This window comes from Gouania willdenowi, chromosome 24, assembly GCF_900634775.1.
Source record: "Gouania willdenowi chromosome 24, fGouWil2.1, whole genome shotgun sequence".
Taxonomy (NCBI): domain Eukaryota; kingdom Metazoa; phylum Chordata; class Actinopteri; order Blenniiformes; family Gobiesocidae; genus Gouania; species Gouania willdenowi.
The window spans coordinates 14,404,748-14,425,120 of NC_041066.1; the positions used below are offsets into that span (position 1 = coordinate 14,404,748).

General features: G+C 37.8%; 1 protein-coding gene across 2 annotated transcripts in view; it reads left to right on the top strand.

Annotated features, from left to right (window-relative positions):
• The window catches only part of plcb1l (phospholipase C beta 1-like), a 152,983-nt gene that overhangs the window by 63,612 nt on the left and 68,998 nt on the right, over positions 1–20,373 (top strand). For both annotated transcript variants that reach the window (XM_028439660.1, XM_028439661.1), the window contains exons 4-5: positions 15,208–15,348; positions 17,762–17,841. In XM_028439660.1, coding sequence (XP_028295461.1) covers positions 15,208–15,348; positions 17,762–17,841 — 221 coding nt within the window. The remainder of the gene's footprint in view (positions 1–15,207; positions 15,349–17,761; positions 17,842–20,373) is intronic.

Sequence of the window (20,373 nt, forward strand, 5' to 3'; positions counted from 1 at the left end):
TATATATATAAAATATCACCTACTAGTAGGTGAAGTAAGAAATTAAAAAATCTGCAAGAAATATCTACATGGATCATAATTCACTCCCCAATACAAAAAGCCAGAACATTAACATGCCTTTGGAAGATAAGGAAACTCCATTGTCAGTGTAATGCTGTACATTGAATTGAAACATTCTAAAGCTGTGCAGCTATCTTCCTCAATCTTACGTCCCACATTAAACCAGTTGGTTCTGGTCCCTTTCACAGAAAGGACATCCGCTCATGGGCATGGGTAGAGAAAGAAATGAAAGGAAAGGGGCAAAGAGGGTATAAAAAAGGAGAAGCTATACCCTGAAGGCTAAACTGTGTCAGTAGGGACTCACTGAAATATTTACACTTGGACCCCATTGTGGAGTCCTTCCTCGTACGGCTTGTTTCCTTGAGGCATCTGGCGAGTGAAGTATCCCAGCAGGGTGCTGAAGGGACGACTGAGGGCTGAAAAAGGCCTCATTTCCTAACAGACTGCTGGAGCGTATGTGTTTTCAGGCTAGTTTGAGGATAAGAGGCTCATTGTGAGGGAACGCTATGAAGAGCCTTATTTGTGTAACACGATAAAACAAATTATATATATATATATATATATATCTTACTTTTCTCTGTTAAGATGTGAATGATAGTTTAAAATAGTGCACTGTTCTGCACAGATACACTTACTCGTGATTCTCACTATTATCAAACTAAAATATTGTACAAACTTTGGGCCACGTAGTGAAGCATTTTTAAAAAAAATAGTTGTTCTAATGTTTTTCTCATTTGTTCAAAGTGGGTTTCATGACCGTGATCACTCTGTGGGTGCATGTGCGTGATTGCATGTCAGTCTTTTTGATCGCCAAAGTTGCTTCATAGGTGGAGGCACTGTATGCTCATTCTACATGAGCAGAACTCTAAATAAAAAAAGCACTCTGTGACTACAGCATAATTAGCATGCTATGTACCTGACAGTTTCTGATGCTTTTTTAGTCTTAACCCTGTGAGAGAGCTGTTTGATGGACAGCTGGAATTGTGAGCTTTTCATGCACCTCGCAAACTGGATACGAGTGAGTCAGACAGAGTGGGTGGAGTGATGACCGAAGTACCTGAGACACGCTGGAGGAAGTACGCGTATGCAGTTGGAGGAATTGTGAGCAGAACAGCAAAGTGAAAAGCAGAGTTATGCATCGGATTTGGTCAATTTTGTCATAAAATGTAACCTTTTTTTTGCTTTTTTTTTTTTTTTTTTTTAGGTTTGTTCAATTGTATCTCTACATGAAATGAAAGGATGACTCAGCAGACATTACTTTAAAAATTATAAACTTCTTCAAGATGTATTAATAATAGGCACTAGAATGTGTATGTTTCCTGTTCATAAAAGGTAAAACATAAAAATAATGTATTGGGAGTGCATGTACTGTATCTCTCACAGTACACCTGGATTAGACTTTAACACTCCCTGTGAACCTGTAGAAGCAACCTGCAGCTTTAAAAAAAAAAAAAAAAAAAAAAAACAGTTTGATACTCAATATACTTATTCATTAAGGTTTTTGTATCTTACTAACCAGAAATTAATTATTAATTTTTTTATTTCCCAAAAGTTCTCCATGACAAGTTTTCTCCCATTAATACATTTTCCCTTCTTTGTTTGTGGCTCACTTTTCACAGCTCACTAAATAACTCAACTCCATGGCTGCACAGCTTTTGATTTGATTGTCAGTCGGCTTTTTGGCTTGTGTGCTTGTTGCTTTCCAGGCTCGTCTTAGTAGCTCCTTCTAATGAGTGGTGCTGAGCTTGGTGAGTCACGGTGGCTGATTACTTTTTTTTTTCTCCGGCTGGAGTGAATGCGGTGTATCTCAGGTCAGATCCCACATGTCTGTCTTCTATCTGCCTCGGCAATGTGAGCGCAAACGGCGAGAGAAGGAACGTGCCCCCCGTTCCCTCTGTTCCTCCATCTTTCTGTCAGTGATTCATACTGATTCAGTCACCCTCCTCTCCTTCTCGCTGTCATGTTCTGAAATAGAAAGGATAGAAACAGAATTGTGCATCTATATTTTCCACGTTTATTCACGGCATATAACAGGCTTTAAGGCAATTTACATGGAATGAAGGCGAAGTCTGGTCTCATCTATAGCGTTGGTCTTACGTCCTATTTTTATGATCTCTTTAATCCAAGCTGGCAGCCAGCTTCTCTCCAGGTTTCATTACCTCCTGTTTTTTATTTTTTTCCTGAGCATCTGTTACCAAAGTTAGTTTTCATGTCAGTTAATCTTGCATTCACTGATGTCGCGTCCAAGATTTATGAACACATTTCTGTGGCCATAAAATCAAAATTCAAACACCTGCTCGTTTCTCAATCTGTGGAGTTTTTAGAGCGACAGATATTCAACCCTGAAGTTTATCAAAAAGCGGCTTCTTTTTTTTTTTTTTTTTTTTACAGCTGCCGTTTTGCGTCATTAAAGTTGTTTTCTCATTAAATATTGATTATAGAGGTTTGTTTTATTTTAAACAATCACACATTTATTTTTCTTTACGTTGTTCAGGGAGAAGTGATGTGATTGTGTTTAATTCTTCGCCTTTCCATGTCGTGATATGAGACCAGAACATGAAGACATTTGCAAATATTTAGAGCAAAGAACAAGGAAGCTCTTGAAAACAAGTTGATAACTTAGATAAATCCAGTTGGACTGGAGGAAGGATATTATGCTTCCTCCTTCCTTGATGCCAGTCAGACAGATTTTTTGAGCAAGATTGTTCAATTTCCTCTTACTTGTGCCAGGTTCATTTCTCAAAGGCCCTGCAGTCATCATGTGCAGTCAATAAAAAATGCCGTTTCCTTGTAATGTTGTTTAAAGTTTGCAAGCAGAGCAGTCGCGTGAAATGAAAAAGCCTTTCATTTAATACAAAGGATTGCACTTCCCTTTAATAATGAGAGATAAAATTCTAGGAAAAGGGACAGCAGTTGTTCTTAAAAACACAAACACAAACCAGACACACTACATATCTCAGGAAACATGTTGTATAAAAACACCTGTTGGGACAGCAGTCACTCAGCAATCTTTATCAGCTTTACTCAGCTATACGGACTGATACATACGCTGTTATTTTTGCATGCTGTCGGTGAGGGGGTGGGGCTTCAGAGTCACACTAGAATCATGTATTTAGTAAGATCAACACTCCTGCTCACTTTACATCTTTGACATGGATCAAAGATTCATCGTTGTTTGGCAATTTCTTCGTAAACGCACATCATTTATGTTGAATGACAATGGATGAGCCTGATGATGTATACTTGATGGTCAGAGGTGCGCTGTGATTGGTCATTGAGCCAAATGGGAGTGGCAAGAGAACTCAAATCCCCCTTTGTCCGACTACAACATTTTGGTCAGAATACGATGTTGAAACAACTATAGAGCATAATAAAAGAATGAGTGATAACACATAGGGGTGTCCCGATTCGATATGGGTCCGATATTAGCCTGAAAATGAATATCGGATTCAAATTTCCCAGATTTTGTTTTTTCAAAGTTATTTTTTTTATATATTTTTTCAATTTGTAGAATACTGTAGATATGTTGAAGGTTAAACATTTTGTAACCAATTGGTTAATAATAAATGGGTCCGTTTTTCTCATACCTACTGTTGCTGACTATTGTTCTCTGTTTGAGTGACATCACTTCATCAATCTTTCCTAACATTCCACACCAAAAAGCAAGTAATTATTCATGCTGATGATCGGATGAATATTGGTATTGGCCGATACGCAATGCCTGCAATATCAGTATCATAGCGGAAATGAAGAAGTGATTGGGACATCCCTCATAACACACATTTTAAAGAATCTCATTTTATAAATAGATGGAATGAACGGTATTTAGTGCATCCTGAATAGATTGATTGCTATATTTTTTCTCCCGCCTGATGTAGACCAAGTCTGACTCTTGTATTTTCAGTTCATATTCGAAGTCAAGACCATTTCCATCATTATTAGTATTATGAGTATAATTTAACTATAATAAACCTTATAAAACCCCATATTTTAATGCTTTTATTAGTTAATTTCCCACTCTCTTTCCTCAGTACACCCAATTGAGAAACACTGCCTTAGAGGAGTGGTTTTTTCTTTTTTTTTGTCCCGTGTGTTCCCCCTTTGCAATTTTTTTCAAATCATGTTACCCCCTTCAATATCATTAGGACCACTCCACAATTTCATATGCTGTTTTATTTGTGTATCAGCGAGCAATCCTGAACTCCTTCCTGTGTCTTGAACATCGGTTTCCTAAGGGTTAATTCACAAACTCAAATACTAAGTGCATGTCAAAAAATACCAATGCAACTTCCATGTGATTAAATGCTAATCTTTGTTGTAAAATATCCTCTAGGAAGAAATTACAGGAAGGGACAGCGTTTTATTGAGCAATAACATGGTTAGTTCCTGGGATATGTGTGTAAAAATAGCCTAAAAAGAAACTAGGAACATTTTCCTATTATTTTTGAAGTTGATTGATAAATTTTTCTCAGTACCCCCAGGGGTACTCGTACCCATGGTTGGGAATCACTGCCTAACACACACCGTGTGTGTGTTCAGGTGACAAATAGGTTTCATGTTCAGTTCATGGAGGGGGAAGAGACGTACAGGCAAACGCTGTCAAACATTTTTCATGTTTCTGGTGAAGAATTGGTTTCTCCTCGCTGATACCCAGTGCCCTGAATAAATGTCAAAGTTTTGATACATGATGGGCTGGCAAACCGATTTAGGAGGGACGGCCATTTTTTTTTTTAGATATAGCTGCAGGCTGAGTGCAACAGCTGTCAGACATCTGCAGTTTCATCTCACTTAAATACTTGCGATAGCATGCAGATGATATTTTCCTTTTTCTTTCAGAATCTGCTCCTGCAAGGTTATGTTTGTAGTTTTCAGTGTCTTCACATTTTTGTCACTATATCAGCCGCTTAGTTTTACTGTAAGATTAGGAAAACTATATATGTTTATAAAATGTTTTTCATTTCATGTGCAAAAATACCGAAGCGTTACTGTCATTGTAAAACAATGAGCAAAATGCAGAGAAGATTATACATTTTATCAGTTTATTAAACACATTTTAAATAGAACAAAAAATATTGAATTAAGGACTTGAAGTACCTCATTTGTTTGTTTGTGATTTATCATATACGTCAATGATGTTTGCTTCCACTGTGTGTCATGACAGGATGAGTATTGGGTGTAAATGCTGGACACTTTCCCATAATATGAAATAATAGCCTGCCACTACATCTTACTGCAGATGTGTTGGTATTTTTGGAAATGTCGCGATATATGTTCCCAGTCTCACACCTGCTTAGCCCTTCATTATTTCCTTCATGTCTCACTGCTTTGGGGTTAATGAAATGCCCCTATTGAAGAGCTGGAATGAGCATTTGTGAAGTCCAGAGGAAACATCAACCTCATCTTACAGATTTATATCAACACATCCCATAACATGAGTCCATGTGGAGCCTTTTACCTCAGACTAGGGGATAATCATTTGTACTATTTTTGTATTTCTTAGACCTTATTTTTTCAGACAGATTTCATTGCTTCACTGATGGACTGAAGCAATGTCCGTCCCAGAACTATTAACAGAGTCGAATGCCTCATTCTGGAACAAACACCCAAAATATTTTGTGGACTTAGGATAGCATAAGGCATGAGTGGACACACACGATAAATGTGTGTGTGGTCCGTTTGACACTCTGGTCAGTGATGCATTGCCTGACATCAGACAGCTGAAGCGCTGACCTTTTACTCGTGGCTTTGTGGGTAATTCTTCTCCCTGTGAAACTGCAGCAGCTCTGCCTCCACCGGACACACAAGGGCTGGAATAAGTGATGACCAAGTGGGTGAGTGTTTGGAAGATGCCCACAGAGAGCCATAGTGATGAGGGAATGAGAGCAGGATGCAGAAGATGCACCAGGGTAGAATTGAGTTCACGCCCTGCATCCCATGCGAAAATAGGAAATGGTCAAGTAGAAATTCTTTGATCGTGTTTACAATCAAGATGTTTGTGTGGCTTTTATGTCTGAATTATACCCTGTTGGGAATTTTATTTGCAAACTATCAAAAGATCATATAAAATAATAGTGGTTTAATTGGATAACAGTGCAGCCGGCTGTCCGAAGTAATAAAAAATATAGAGAAAAGCACTACAAAAGGGTAAATTAAGAATGAAATCAGAGAAATTATGTAGCAGCCCTTGTAAATCCTAAATCGGAATCAACGTCTTTGCGTCACATCCAGCCAAACATGGCTGCTCCCCATGGATTATATTTGAAAGTATAAAATCGTGCGCAAACGTACTTTAAATGTGTTAACCTGAATAAATATGTTTATTGATAATGCATTAAAGGTGCAGTCCGCAACTCTCAGATCCCTCTCTTCCCCTCCCAAACCGCTGCTCTCTTGCCCAGCCTCCAAACTTCCAAAGTCCCTCCCTCAGACGAGCTAACAAGCTAACGTTAGCCCGACAGCCACATCACAGTAATATAACATGCTCTGTTAAAAGCATATCACTGCAACACTTCTCTCTCTTTCTATGTGCACACAGCTCAGCAGCAGCAGCAACAACACAGTGTCACTTACAGCAGCCCACACGAACAGCACATGCACTACAGAGTTCTAGTGTAACAATTACAAATCAAACATGATGTAAATCAAGCAGCAGTAATTACCTTTCAAGCAGAAAAGTCACCAATTCCATCTTCTACTCCTCCAGACCATACACTGTAAAAAAGATGGCGCTCCAGCCCCAGGAAAGGGGCGGGGACTGTGAGCAACAGCTGTCACAGTCCATCAAACACAATCCTGGCTCTGATTGGTTCTTTTTGCTCGGTCGCGGTGCATTCTGGCAATCTGCCAAAGGCTGCAGGAGCAGCAGGGGGGACTCAATGTGTCTGTTGTTTTCACACAAACTACTAGTTTCATGTAAAGCTGTCCTTACATAGTGACAGCTTTAACAAATATGGCAAAAAGTCACTTTTAGAAGAGTTGCAGACTGCACCTTTAAGCACATTATATATTATATACATTTCCACTATAGGTAGCCTTTAAGTTACTGAAGCAGTTTGGTTTTAAATGTGAAACTAGAGAGCTGGAATATAAAAGTGTGCTCTTTTTAAAGCTGTGCTCCTCTGACTCATACTTTAAAGCTGAATCTTATCTACTCACATTAATAATACTTTGGAGCAAAAAACGTTCACGCTGCAGCTCTCTGTTATATCGGTGTGAAGCACCTTACAATGCAGCTGATTGAAAAGAATAATTGTTATTCTCATTGTACGCATGCACATGTGTTATCACTACAGAAGAAGAAAAAAATGCATTTTGTGAAAGACATTTCGATGCGTTCTGTATAGTTATGATATGGCCAATGGTTAAATCATGCTCTGCACATGCAGTGAGACTCTTTTTACATATTTGACTGCAGTTGTTAGCTCTGCTGCAAGTGAAATGTTGAACACAATTATTGTTCAGTCACAGACGATAATATTAACATGATGGCCAATGCATTTAGGCATGACATTATCATGTCATCTGCCTATACATGAAGACCTTCTGTTCCATGTGTATACATACAAATGTGTTTGTGTGTAAGTGTAAGCATGCCAACCTTGTTAGATTCATATTAATTTCTATAAGCCTAATGGCTTTTCCCAACACACCACAAGCTTATATGTGCTTTGTTATTCAGCAACCCTGCAGCAGGATGGAAGATGTTCTGCTTGTAACTCACAACCCATGTTTATTATTTTCCGTATGTGTCTATGCTTCCCTTTGAATACTGATGGAGATGTTGGACTTTATTTGTTTGACCTTAGCTGATTGTTTTGGTTTATATTCATGATGAGTCTGTGGAAGAATGAGGTCAGCTGGGATAAAAGCTACACCGCATGCAAATATATAATAACTATAATGTGAGTTTTTGCATATATTGGGGTGAAAAAAAGCCCTGTCTCAGAACTGCATAGTATGAACTAGATTGTATTAGTCAAACAATTGACCTGAGGATCTTGGAATGCATATTGTCTTTTAAAAAAAAATTATAAACAAAACAATATTTTTGAATTTTGTTGGTGATTTGTTTTATTGAGAAGTGAACATAATTCAGATATATTATGTTATTTGCACTAAAACAAAGAGAGAATTGTGTAATGAAGGAACGACTTTGATGCCGATCAGGTTTGTCTCTCTACTTTCTTCCGAATCCTTTAATTGAACAGCTTTAAGGAAAGATGACAAGAGTAATACTGTTGTTGTTTATTCAAAGTCAGTCACAAGTAAAGTTTAGCAGGCCTAGTTCTCTTGCAAACAGCTCACATACAAGTCAGTACCAGAAGCAAGAGTGTCCAGATATTTGGGAGTCAACATTTTATCTTCTTGGGCTGGGCGTACCCCGTATACTTTGGTTGGTGCAAGATGTTTGGGCCAGTTATCAGTCACACCTCAGGCCAACACCTGTAACTGTGATTTCTGACCCTTTATGTGGTATCAACAAGGCTTGGGCGGTAATAAGTAATACCGTCATAAAAATAGCAATGGTATCAGTTACAATACCGTCATTTAAAATTGCAATGCACTTATATAGGAGGTAAGGATTAATAATTAAATATAATTTATTTAATGCCTAAACATGATTCTATGTCCAGAAGCACTTATGTGTTGAATGGGTTGTCGTTACGTGAAAGCGCGGATGCGAGAGAGAGATTCAAATCAATGTAAATGACGCAAACTCAAGTTATCTCCCCTCAAGCGACGTGACTTGCGTGATTTGAGCGACTCGGGCAAGTGCGACCTCGTTGCTCAAAGTTGAAAAATGTGAACTTTTCAAGCAACTTTAAGCGACAAATCCCCAGTCCTTCACTGTCACTGGAGCTCCTCCCTCCCGCTACAGTGAGACGGCTGCAGCAGGAGGCTTCCTCATGTTACCGGAGCAAAATTAAAGCGGTTAACTCTTTGAATAAACCTACATTCTGGGTGAACTCATCCTTTAGTAACTCCGTTAGTTGATCATTTCAACTGTAAAAGCGGCGCTGTTAATGATAAGTGCTGGCCTGAGACACACACACACACACACACTGTTCCTTGGTCATGATGTCACTGGAACAATGAAGTGATGGAGTGACCAAAAAGCACCATTATTTTCAAGCGACTCATCACGGGCGATTGAAGTGACTGCAGTCGCGTTCAGTGTGAACGCACCCTGAGCCTTACGTCATAATTTTTAGTTAGTCACGGTAATACAGTATACCACGGTGAAATAGGGCGGAGGTTTGACGGTATCAAAATTTGGATACCGCCCTAGCCTAGTATCAACAAAATGTGGGTTTCAGTCATAGTGACATGCAGCAAACATGCAACGGGACTTCAGAGATAACAACGGGCAGTATAGAGAAGGAACCTAAATAATATATTTCAAAGCAAAGACGTATAACTTCCTCCTAATTGTCCTTTTATAGAAAACCTACAAGAAATACTCTCCAGGTTTTCCTAAGAGTTCTTTGTATTTCACACAAGCCTCATCACTGATGAGCCAGTAAACAAAGGCTTTTAAAAATCTACTGCTATCCCCCCCCATCCAAACTCAGTATTCAAGGAAAGTTAGCATTGAGTAAGTTAAGCATCAGGTTAACCTCATTTTATAACACATATTCACTGTTAAATATTAGATCAATGGAGAACATGTTAAGTCAAGTATTAAAGATTGGATTATTCAGTGTTCTTCTGTCATTAAAGAAGAGTAGACACTATGAAAAGTATTGTGAACTGCCACGAGCTGCACAGCGCGGCAGGTTCAAATAAAGTCCATCTTCAAACTGTCTGCTTAATTTCTTCCTCACAGACAGAATATCCTAGAAAGTGGAGCTCTGGCAAAAGTCGAAACATTCATTAGAATCATTAGACGAGAATTATTCACTTGGGCACTTTTTCATTGCAGCTGTCTTTGTCCGCTCATGGATTACATTTTCCTTTTCGGCATGCATCTTTAGAAAAGCGGTTGTAAAAACTAAGGCTGTCAAAATTGGTGCGTTATCAACACGTTAACGCAAATTCCCTTTAACGCCACTATTTTTTTTAATGTGCGATTAACGGCAACTTGCAGGAGATTGATTGAGAAGAAGAAGAAGAAGAAGATCCGGGCGGCCCCGTGCGTGGTTGCTAATTCAGTTTGCAACGTGTTTGTGGATAAAGGTAGAGCAGTGCGGTGCTATGGACATGGAAAAAAAGGGCTTTTGGATGGAAAGCTCATCTTCAAAGTGCACACAAGTACTTGGCAACACCTGCTACATCTGTACCATGCAAGAGATTATTTCCACTGTCTGGGCTTGTTGTTCAGAAGAAGAGAACTGCCCTGTCGTCTGAAAATGTAAACATGCTTGTGTGTTTGAGCAACTGGTACAGTGCTAAGAAACCAAAGTAATGTGGACAACCCACATATATAATAGATCTTTGGTTTTGTTCATTTTGTCAAGAATAGGATGGGAAAGGATAAGGCAGGATTACACAGACTTTGCTGAATACAATATGATAACTGTTAATGGCACAATTTCTGTGTTTAAATATTTTTATAACACCATATGTTGAGCCTACTTTGTAGTAAGGGATGATTTTGTGTTTTGTGTTATGTTTTATTTCTACCCATGTGAGATGGTTAGGCGCAATCATATTGTGTGCTATTTGCTATGAGGTGGTACGTTTAGATGACAAATTGAAAATGTCTCTGCTGTGATGCAGAAGGATCAGTTATTTATTTTAAGCTCTTTGAAAACTGGATTTTTAATAATTCTTTCCAAATGTTGAATGTCGATTTTCAATTCATGTTAATGTGCCCATTTGATGAGTCCTGTTGGGCTGAGTTTTAAATGTTGCAATAATAAATATTTTTGCATAATGTAAGCATATTGGTCCACTCCTATGTTTATAAGAGTATCATAAAGTTGAAAAATTTAATTTTAATGTACAATCAGAACAGATACAAAATATGCGATTAATTAGCGATTAATCATGAGTTAATTATGGAAGTCGTGCAATTAATCGCGATTAAAAAAAAAATACGTGTTTGACACCCCTAGTAAAAACATAAAATGCCACCTCTTCTATCCCTTCATCAGGTCTAGATATGTTTTATTTGATTTTGTTTTGTTCATAGACAGCTAAGGTTAAAGATCTGTGCTTCTAAGAATATTTATCAACACCCGCACCAAGTATCAAACATTATCTTCAAATGTTATGAGGAGTAATCATTCCTCTAAGATGTTAAATACATGTACGCTAATACATGTAGTGAAATGATTTCAAATAAAGGAATACACATTTTATGTAAATAATTAATGTTAATGTTAACTTTTTCACTTCGGATATGATCCCGATATTGCAGCCTTGCGTATTGACCGATACCGATATTGATCCGATACGATATCAGCATGAGTCATACATACTTGTATTACTTATTTTGTAGTGTGGATTGTTAGAAAAGGCTTGATCAAGTGATGTTTCTCAAGCAAAGAACAATAGTCACAATAAAATCTGATATTCATTTTCTGGCTGATATCGGACCAATATCTGATATCAATATCGGATCGGGACACCTCTAGTTAGGTTCATCTAACTGTAGGTCTGTTTAGCATATTTTTTAATAAAATTTGAAATGTTTAGTTTCATAATTTTGCCTTCTAACTAGGAAAAAAGGCTTTAGTTATAACAGTCAAAAAATGGTTATAATGAAATCCCTAAATGTTAGGGCAACTCAACCAGGGAATGTTAGCTTCATTCATACTACACTTAATAATTGACTATTAGGTTGACTTTTTCTCGATTCTTGTATACAAAGATGATGTTATTGTAGATAATAACACTCTTTGCATGTTTGCTTCTTATTACTCCTGACTAAATCAATTACAGTCACAAATACTGTATTTGCAGCTCTAGTTTTGAATATAGAAATATTAATTTCAACTGTTTTGTGCATGAAAAAAAAGGTACACAAAGTTAATTTTGTTCACAGATTAAATTTTTTTTAAGATCCCATTAAACTAATTGTCCATATGCATATATTTAGACCTGTATCACTGTATCCTGAGTGTGTATTCATGCGATCATTGTGATATTAGGTCCAGAGCAGCTTGTGTTTGCCTACAGGTGAGTTTAGACGGATGTGGTACAGAAGGTTTAATGACCTGAGGTGTGATGTCCTCCGTCTTACTAATCTGAATTCCCACAGTTGGAGTGAGTGGGTGAAGACTGGAGAAGCCTGGTATCAAAACCAAAGCAAGAAGAGAAACTTAGCATTTCCTCAGACTGCAGCTCCACCTGAATGTTAATGTCTAAGGAGAGCAGTCGTGGCGACAGGCTGCAGCTGCTTGCACACTTGACTCAACACAAACTCGCTTGAATCTTAATCAAATACACGACACTACTTGTCTTGCACACTCCAAAAACATTCAGGGGTTCATGACTGTTTTACTATAAATACATGAAGGCGTTCTATTGCTAACACCTTCTCTGGAAGTCTTTTTTTTTTTTTTTTTTTTTTGGTTATTAAAATCTTCTTCCACTGTGGTAACATGAACCTCCATTGTCCTACAGCGCACCTGCTCAGGTTTTATTTCACTCACCTGGGAACTTGTATTTTTATCATCTACTTCCTTCTATCAATTTTATCAAAGGCAACGTTTTAAAGAATGGTCATTTAATACGTTTTAGTACATTTTTTTTTCCGTTTTGGACAAATTTTCCACCAAAGATAGAGTTAACGTCATGGAAGATTCCATTGAATTTTGGAGAGGATCTGGATCAATCCACTGGTTCTGGATCAGTTCAAAAAGTCTTAAAACAACCCCATCCCTCATAATTGGCGAAATTTCAAAAATTCGTATGTCATTTTGTGAATAAATGATCTATGGAAAATGAAATACTCTCTCTTTTCCAATATTTTATACTATGTACTTTTATTCGGATGAACTTTTATACTGATGAACTTTTAATTCCGACAGACTTTTACTGTAGCGTATGCTGTGTTTATGATAACTGTGTCTGTTTGGCTTGAATCTTTGAAGTGTACTTGTATGTTGTTGGGAGGGACATGTGCAATTCTGTTGCACTTTTTGCAATGACAATCAAAAGGTTTCTATTCTATTCTATTTATAAAATTTTACTCAGTTATGTCGGGTTGGTACTTCAGTCACCCCACTTAGTTTCATTTTAACACACACATTTCATTGCAAATTATCAAAAAAAGCAGGGTGCCCATTCATTTGGACCTACTGTATTGTCGTTGATGGGGATAGAAATGTCTTCCAGGCCTTTAAAGTGTAAATGATCATGGTATGGTGATCGGGATCACTGATCCAGATAATTGCCAATATCTGGCAAGAGGATATTATTCAGTTTGTGGAGGTTTCTCTGGATTTTTAATACATTTTGAATGAATTTCTTCCATGTCTGTAACTGTTCATGTCTCTCCAGCTGAAGTGCTGTGAGTGCCTGCAGCTTCCCCCTGGATCGGCGCGATGTCGACAGCAAGCAAGTGGTCTGGCTGCACGTTTTGGCTAATGACTAGCAGCAGCATCTAAACAGTACCAAAGTGTATTGACCGTCAGTCCGTGTAATAAATGAAGTACAGAAGGCCTCTTACTGTCATCTCGTCTTTTCTCAGAAGCCTGTATTGTCTGGCAGTCTGCCAGCTGTTTCCTCAAATAAGGCTTTTGGTTTGGTCCAGTTTAGAGTAATGAAACGCAGCTTGGTGTCCCTGTAGATGAAGTCGTTGGCATTTAAAATATGTGATAGATGACGCAGTATATGTTCACTCGGTTGAATGAAATCTTAAGGATGCTTCCCTTTTTGTACATGAGCTGTTTGTCTTTTTCCTCCAAGGTATTGGTATTTACTTGATATCGTTTAGAAATCAAGTTTTCAAAGGGATACATTTCATTCCCAAAAAGCCTTTTTCTGCTGAAAAGTTTTCCCTGATCGTAACGAGCGCCTCTAAATGCACAATTCAATCGAATGTGGGCTGAGGGAGGGCTGGGGTGGTGCTTGTGCAGGACATGTAGAGGGCATTAATCAGCGTGACACCGGACACAATGCGTTTTTTGTGTGATTGGATGAATTAGTGGAAGCTCATTTGCTTTCACTGCAAAATCCTTCACAGGGGTTTTTGTTGGGTTAATTAAGCCAGAGCGACCATTTTTGTATGCTACTTGCTTCGTGAGCAGCAAATAATAGAAAAGGATCATTGTTATTCCCCTCCTGCCCCTTTGAAAGCGGTGTAGTGTTGTTAGGATTGCTCCAAAGAAAAGCCTTAGTGTTATTTGGTTCTTTTTATTTTTTTTATGATAATGATGCCCATGAACAAAATTGGACAGTTTTATTCTTCTCTGTACGCTGGTCTTATGCCAGCGCCCTTTGTTTTGTTTCGTTGGGGGCAGAGCTCCTACAGCATAATGATAAATACTAACAGAAAGATGTCACAATTTGTTCTCCTTTCTAAATAAAACCAATGTCTTTGTTTGCTCTAAGTGAACATACTCATTTTTGTGTCCCGTTCTCTTACTGGTGCCGTTTTTTACAGTTAAAGGGAGGAGACTGGTAGAGCAGAGGATGTTATCTAACCTTAAAGTGACCTTTAAAGCAAATTCTGGAAACCATGAGCCTTCAGGATGATAAATACAGTCCAGACTAACATGATGTGATGTTAAAACTATAAACTCATCTGTGTTGTGCGACAAATGCCTCCTATCACAGCACTGCCTCACCCAGCTTGTTAGCCATAGCTTCCCGTCCTGAAATGTGGTTTCTCTCCTGCAGAGATTCACTGCGTGTACAACCTCCTACCTCGCTCTCTGCACTCTTTGTGTCATACAGCTGACCTGTCATTAATCAAGCAAATAAGCTTTCAGACATCGCACCTGCTCCATAATGCTACCAGGTCTTCCTTCAGGTCAGGGTTTTTGATGTGAAACGACATCAAACCGAAGTACAGCGACACAAAGCAGCCCCCGCCTCAGACAAAGCATTGCTTGTTTCTTTTTCCATGGACTGCTTTGTGTCATTTGTCTCTCCCGGGATGTTTTTGTTTGAGCTGCTGGTTTTTGTTCATGTGCTCCACTTTTCCACTTGTTCTGTTAAATGTGACGATGGGAATGTGTCTGTTTCTTGGTTAAGGAAGCGAAGCTGCGTGAACTATTGGATGTCAGCACGCTGGTGGGGAAAATGGAAAACAGGATGTTGACGGTGGTGAGCGGCACCGATATGGTCAACATAACCTATTTAAACTTCATGGCCTTCCAGGAGGAGACTGCAAAGGTAAAAAAAAAAAAACAGTGGTTCCCAAACTTTTCACAGTCCCTTACCCATTCAGACATACTCCTACACACACAAAAAACATAATAATGTAATGTCATATACAATGTATCCCTACAGTGAAATTTGTCTCAGAATTTTACCTATCCTGTTGAGGAATAATACATAATAAAAGAAAAAACCAATAATAATAATTTTTTTCATTAATTACTGGCATTTTCAGTGGGAAACCATTTATTTTATTCTGGAAAAAGAAACCTACCAAACATTTGTTGATTGAACATATACGATACCATTAATACAACATATTCATCATTTCACACAAGTATGTGGCAGCAAAGGGCATCAAGCACTTTTGGCTAACGCAAAGCAACGTAGCTCTTGTCATATTTGGTCTATTTATCGTCTACTTTACAATGTAATCACAGTGTTTTGTTTGTTTGGTTTTTTTTCTCGTACCCCCCTAAGATAATTTGCATCCCCCACTTTAAGTACCTAGCTAGGGTCTAGGGGTGTTGAAAAAATAGGTTCGGCGATATTACGTTGCGTGATTCTCAGGTCGATTTTTTTTTTTTTTTTGTAATTTAAAAATTACAAAATTTATTTAACCAGGAAAGTATTTTTCACTGCAGGAAACATTGTAACTGCACAAAGAAGTGCTGAAACCCGGGCATGTTGACCAGCTTGTGTTTTTTCAATAAAATCTAAAAAGAAAATACTAACTTTCTGCATTTATTTGTTGTTCTAGGCATAAACCTCAGTTAAGTTGCACTAAAGTCAAAGTTGGTTTCAAAGCCACAGGCAGATTGTATGTTATTTTTTTTATTTTAAGTTGTTGGCACATGGCATGTTAAAGCTAATGTTTTGAGGGTAAAATATGCCAATAAAATATATTTCATACATAATGTTCTCATGAAGGTGAACACATTTACAGATTAGTTGTTTCTTAAGTCATATATTAAAAAAAAATATATAAATAAATAAATTATACTTTCATATCAGGATATATCGTATCGTATCTTATCGTGACCTAGGTATCGGGATACGATACACACCCCTACTGGGTTCTATATAAAAATTTCAAAGAGAAAAAAGCATTACATATGTTCCAATTTATCAGATTATGGTCGCGTCACATTGTAGTTTCTCCTCGTCAGATGTCCACCTGCAGTCAGTGATGACGCATTTTTAATCTTATCGTATGTCGGAGCAATTTCAGCAAAGATCTTCAATCTGTGGTGTGACTTTTATTAGCTCAGTTAGAATTAGTCTTAACACATTCACATAAATGATAAGAAGCTGATCCAGATGGTGTCAGTTACCGTCCATTGCATTTTTATTTTCATTTGTAATTCCAACAAAATACCAAGATGCTTGAAAATTAACAGTCTTGCAGAGGTGTAAAGAGTACTGATATATCCTACTCGAGTAGAAGTACTGTTACTTTATTGAAATTGTACTGACGTATAAGTAAGTCATGTATAAGTACAAGTAAAGAGTAGCTCAATTAAATAGTATTCAAAGTAAAAGTTACTAGTTACTTTCACCCCCAACGGTTATTGTTGGTAATAAATATTTCCACGGTTCCCTTACATGCTGTAAACATCTTATGTATAAACTTACAAAGGATAATTGGAACTTCATTTATTTTCCACAAAAGCATCTGTATAAAATAAGAGGTTTGTGCATTTTTTTCTTAATGAAATAACACCAATGAGTTCAATTCAAATTAAAAAAAAAAAAAAATGCCAGTTTCTCAGTTAGGATTATGTGTTTTCATAAGTTTATGAAGAAACCATGAAAGGGGAATAAAAAAATAATCACAAAAAATAATAATTTACTCAGTAGCAGTTGGATGTAGAAATGTAACAAATTACTTTACTTATTTTAAAATGTATTTAAGTACAAGTAAAATCACTGATTTAGAAATATACTAAAAAAGTACCCATAAAAGTAACTAATTACAGTAATATGAGTACTTGTAATCCATTACTTTCACCTCTGGAGTCTTGATACAAAAATTCTTAAGCTTTCCGTGTTATAGGACACATCAATGGTCCTTTACTTGCTTTACTTTCACTTGCATCCACATTTTTCCAGCTTTCCAATGTTCAATCATGGGATCGTTTTGAGTGTTTTCTTGTTGTTGTTGTTAAAATAAGTGGTTATTCTAATGTGTCAAAGGTTAACTGCTGATTTCTAAAAAGTTGCACAGCCTAGTATTGGAAATAAAATCAACGTGGTGTGTGTACTTGTCTGTTTGGAATTGAAATTGTCTACAGATATGTTTCATCCCCCCTAAGGGGAGCAATAATAAAGTAGATGGAATGCATCCCCCTGGTCTTCAACCTGACCTGACTTTGTTTGACCTGTGTGCGTGTGTGTGTGTGTGTGTGTTTTATTTTATTTACTCCAGGAATGGGCAGAAGAGCTTTTCCACCTGGCGTCTAACCTCTTGGTGCAGAATATGTCGAGGGAAGCCTGCCTTGAGAAAGCGTATGTCATCTATCTTCTCTACCTGCTTATCCTCATTAGGGGTGTGGCACACTGGAGCACACCATAGCTCAACTCAAGGCATAAAGAACAGACATTACAACCACCACATATTCACCCTTTTGTTCAATTTACACAACTTTGTTGTTTTTTTTTTTTACTATTGGACTATTTTTGTTTTCGATAAAAATATAGTTTATGTCTCACAGATCAATGAATCAAACGTCACTCACTCCAAAAAGAAAGAAAAAAGATTTAAATGATTGACATCTTCGTGCATTGCATTGTGGGATGTTGAGTACCGTATATGGACATATGAAAGTAGCTCGGTTTCCATTACAGATTTTCGCAAAATAAAAGCGATATTTGTAAATGTCGGCAAAGTGTAATTGCGCTTTGAACGTCTTTCCATTGAAGGTTGTTTTAGGGTGGTGCCTCGTAACTCCCACGACATCTCATCCCGCGAGACTTCGCCACAGGAAGACGGACACTCAGAACCTCCTTAGAACACTCGGTATTCTTTTGTTGTTTCCCATCTGATGTGCAAGTAATCATTTTTAAGTATAACTTTAGGAAATGTCCCAGTGTCCTCTTCTGTTTACACGTACCCCGTCATGTTTTCTCTGAGAAAAGTGGTCATGTGACCAGGTTCCTCACGTCATGTGCATGTACGTGTGTATTTGCGGTAAAAGTATTTCCGACACATTTCAATATCGAAACGTCTGAAATTCCTCCCCATAAAAGCGTAAAAACCTTTTAGCAATATGTGTTTTTTCGAAATTCAGGCGTTTCCATTGTATTTTATATACATTTTATTGCGCTATTTAGATTTAGCTAATTGCCAAGGGTAATGGAAACGCAGCTACTGTTTATACTTCATTCTTACCGTGATTTTTCTAGTGTTTCTTTGCCAGACGAGGAGGACAGTGATACTAGTTTGTCCCCAGTATCAAAATTAAGTAAAAACACGTTGCGACTCAACAGCCCACAATGCAATGTGCGAAAATGTCAACAAACATGTTTAGGATGTTAACATGTTAACAAACTTCCAAGTGGTGATTTTTCCTTTCTTTTCTGAATAAATTATGTTTGATTAATTGATGCATGAGGCATACACTATGACTTTATTTATAGAAAATATTGGGGTAACAGTTTTAAAGCTGGTTCTGACAGAATTCCTGACTTCACATCAAATACATTTTTAACAGTCAATTTTGTCCAATATGTAGAGACTTAGTTCCTTCGAAGGCTGCTCACATACTGTATGTATAAATATGCATTTTGATTCACAAGGCTGTCTAACTCCTTTAGGCGTGTAAGCAGCAGAGTGCATGGACTGGCCTACAGTTTACAGTTAGAGCTCACAAAGGTCACTTCACTACATATTGCTGGATGATGAAAAGCGAAAGGAAGCATGCAGGAAGAATATATTTGCAGTGAAACAGGTGTAAATATGCGTAACTTTCCAGAACAGTGAAATTGGCTTGACTCATGCAGCCCTGAGGTGGTGTTGCACCTTAAAGCTGATATTCGGAGTTTCTGAGAAACGTCTTGATGTCCCGCCCTAAACAGCTCCACTTCCTCCCACTGCCTCTGCCAATCTACCTGAAGCCACGCCTCTACTTTTCTGCACGTGCATCGCAGAACATAACAAGGTCGCATCGGGTCACATTGATATAGGTCTATGGGTCAGGTAAGAGCCAAAATCATAATTACCTGTTTGTTGTTATGACGCGCGACCTTGTTTCCGTGCACAGTTCCACATTCACTTTGATTGACAGTCTCAAAAACAGGAAGTCGAAGCCTATTGGCTGGACGCACTCAGCAATCATTTCCATTTGTGTAGGGGTCTATAGGACGAAGGAGGGACTTATATACATTAGTGTATATGAATGACCACCGGCAGTAGACCACAGTAAAAGACTAGTTAGATAATTTTATGAATTTCAAAAGAATCATACATAAACACAGATTTCTCAGAAACTCCGTATATCAGCTTTAAGGTTTTTTGTGGTATTATGAACACACATCAACACACTATAGTGATAGGAACTCTTTAAACAGGTCAGCAGTGGTGAAAAAGAATTATAGAAATGTCCGTGCATCATTTATCATGCAGTTTTGAGAGCCTCTTGTTGGTAATGCCTGGATGCATTTTAGAGTTTGATTCAGCAAAGCGAAATGTTTAAATAGTCACTTTAGAGTTTAGAGAGCATCCCAGGCTTGGTGACAACTCCCCAGCTGCCTGATGTTTATCAGTGAACAGACGCCATTAACTCGCACCCCTGAGGAGGCTAATCGACTTATGAGACAATAAAAGTGGCCAGTGACCACATCTCTCAGAGAGTTGGATACAAACAGCCCACAGCACATTTGTTTGGGTTTTTTTTTGTTTGTTTTTTTTTTTTTTTTGCTGCTGGAGAAAAAGCTCCATGCCTAAAGTGCTGTTGATGATTTCCCTCCATGAGGTTGATTCTCAGCATTTGCTTTTATTATGCATTTACATGGGACTCCAGCATTGATGAGAATCAACAG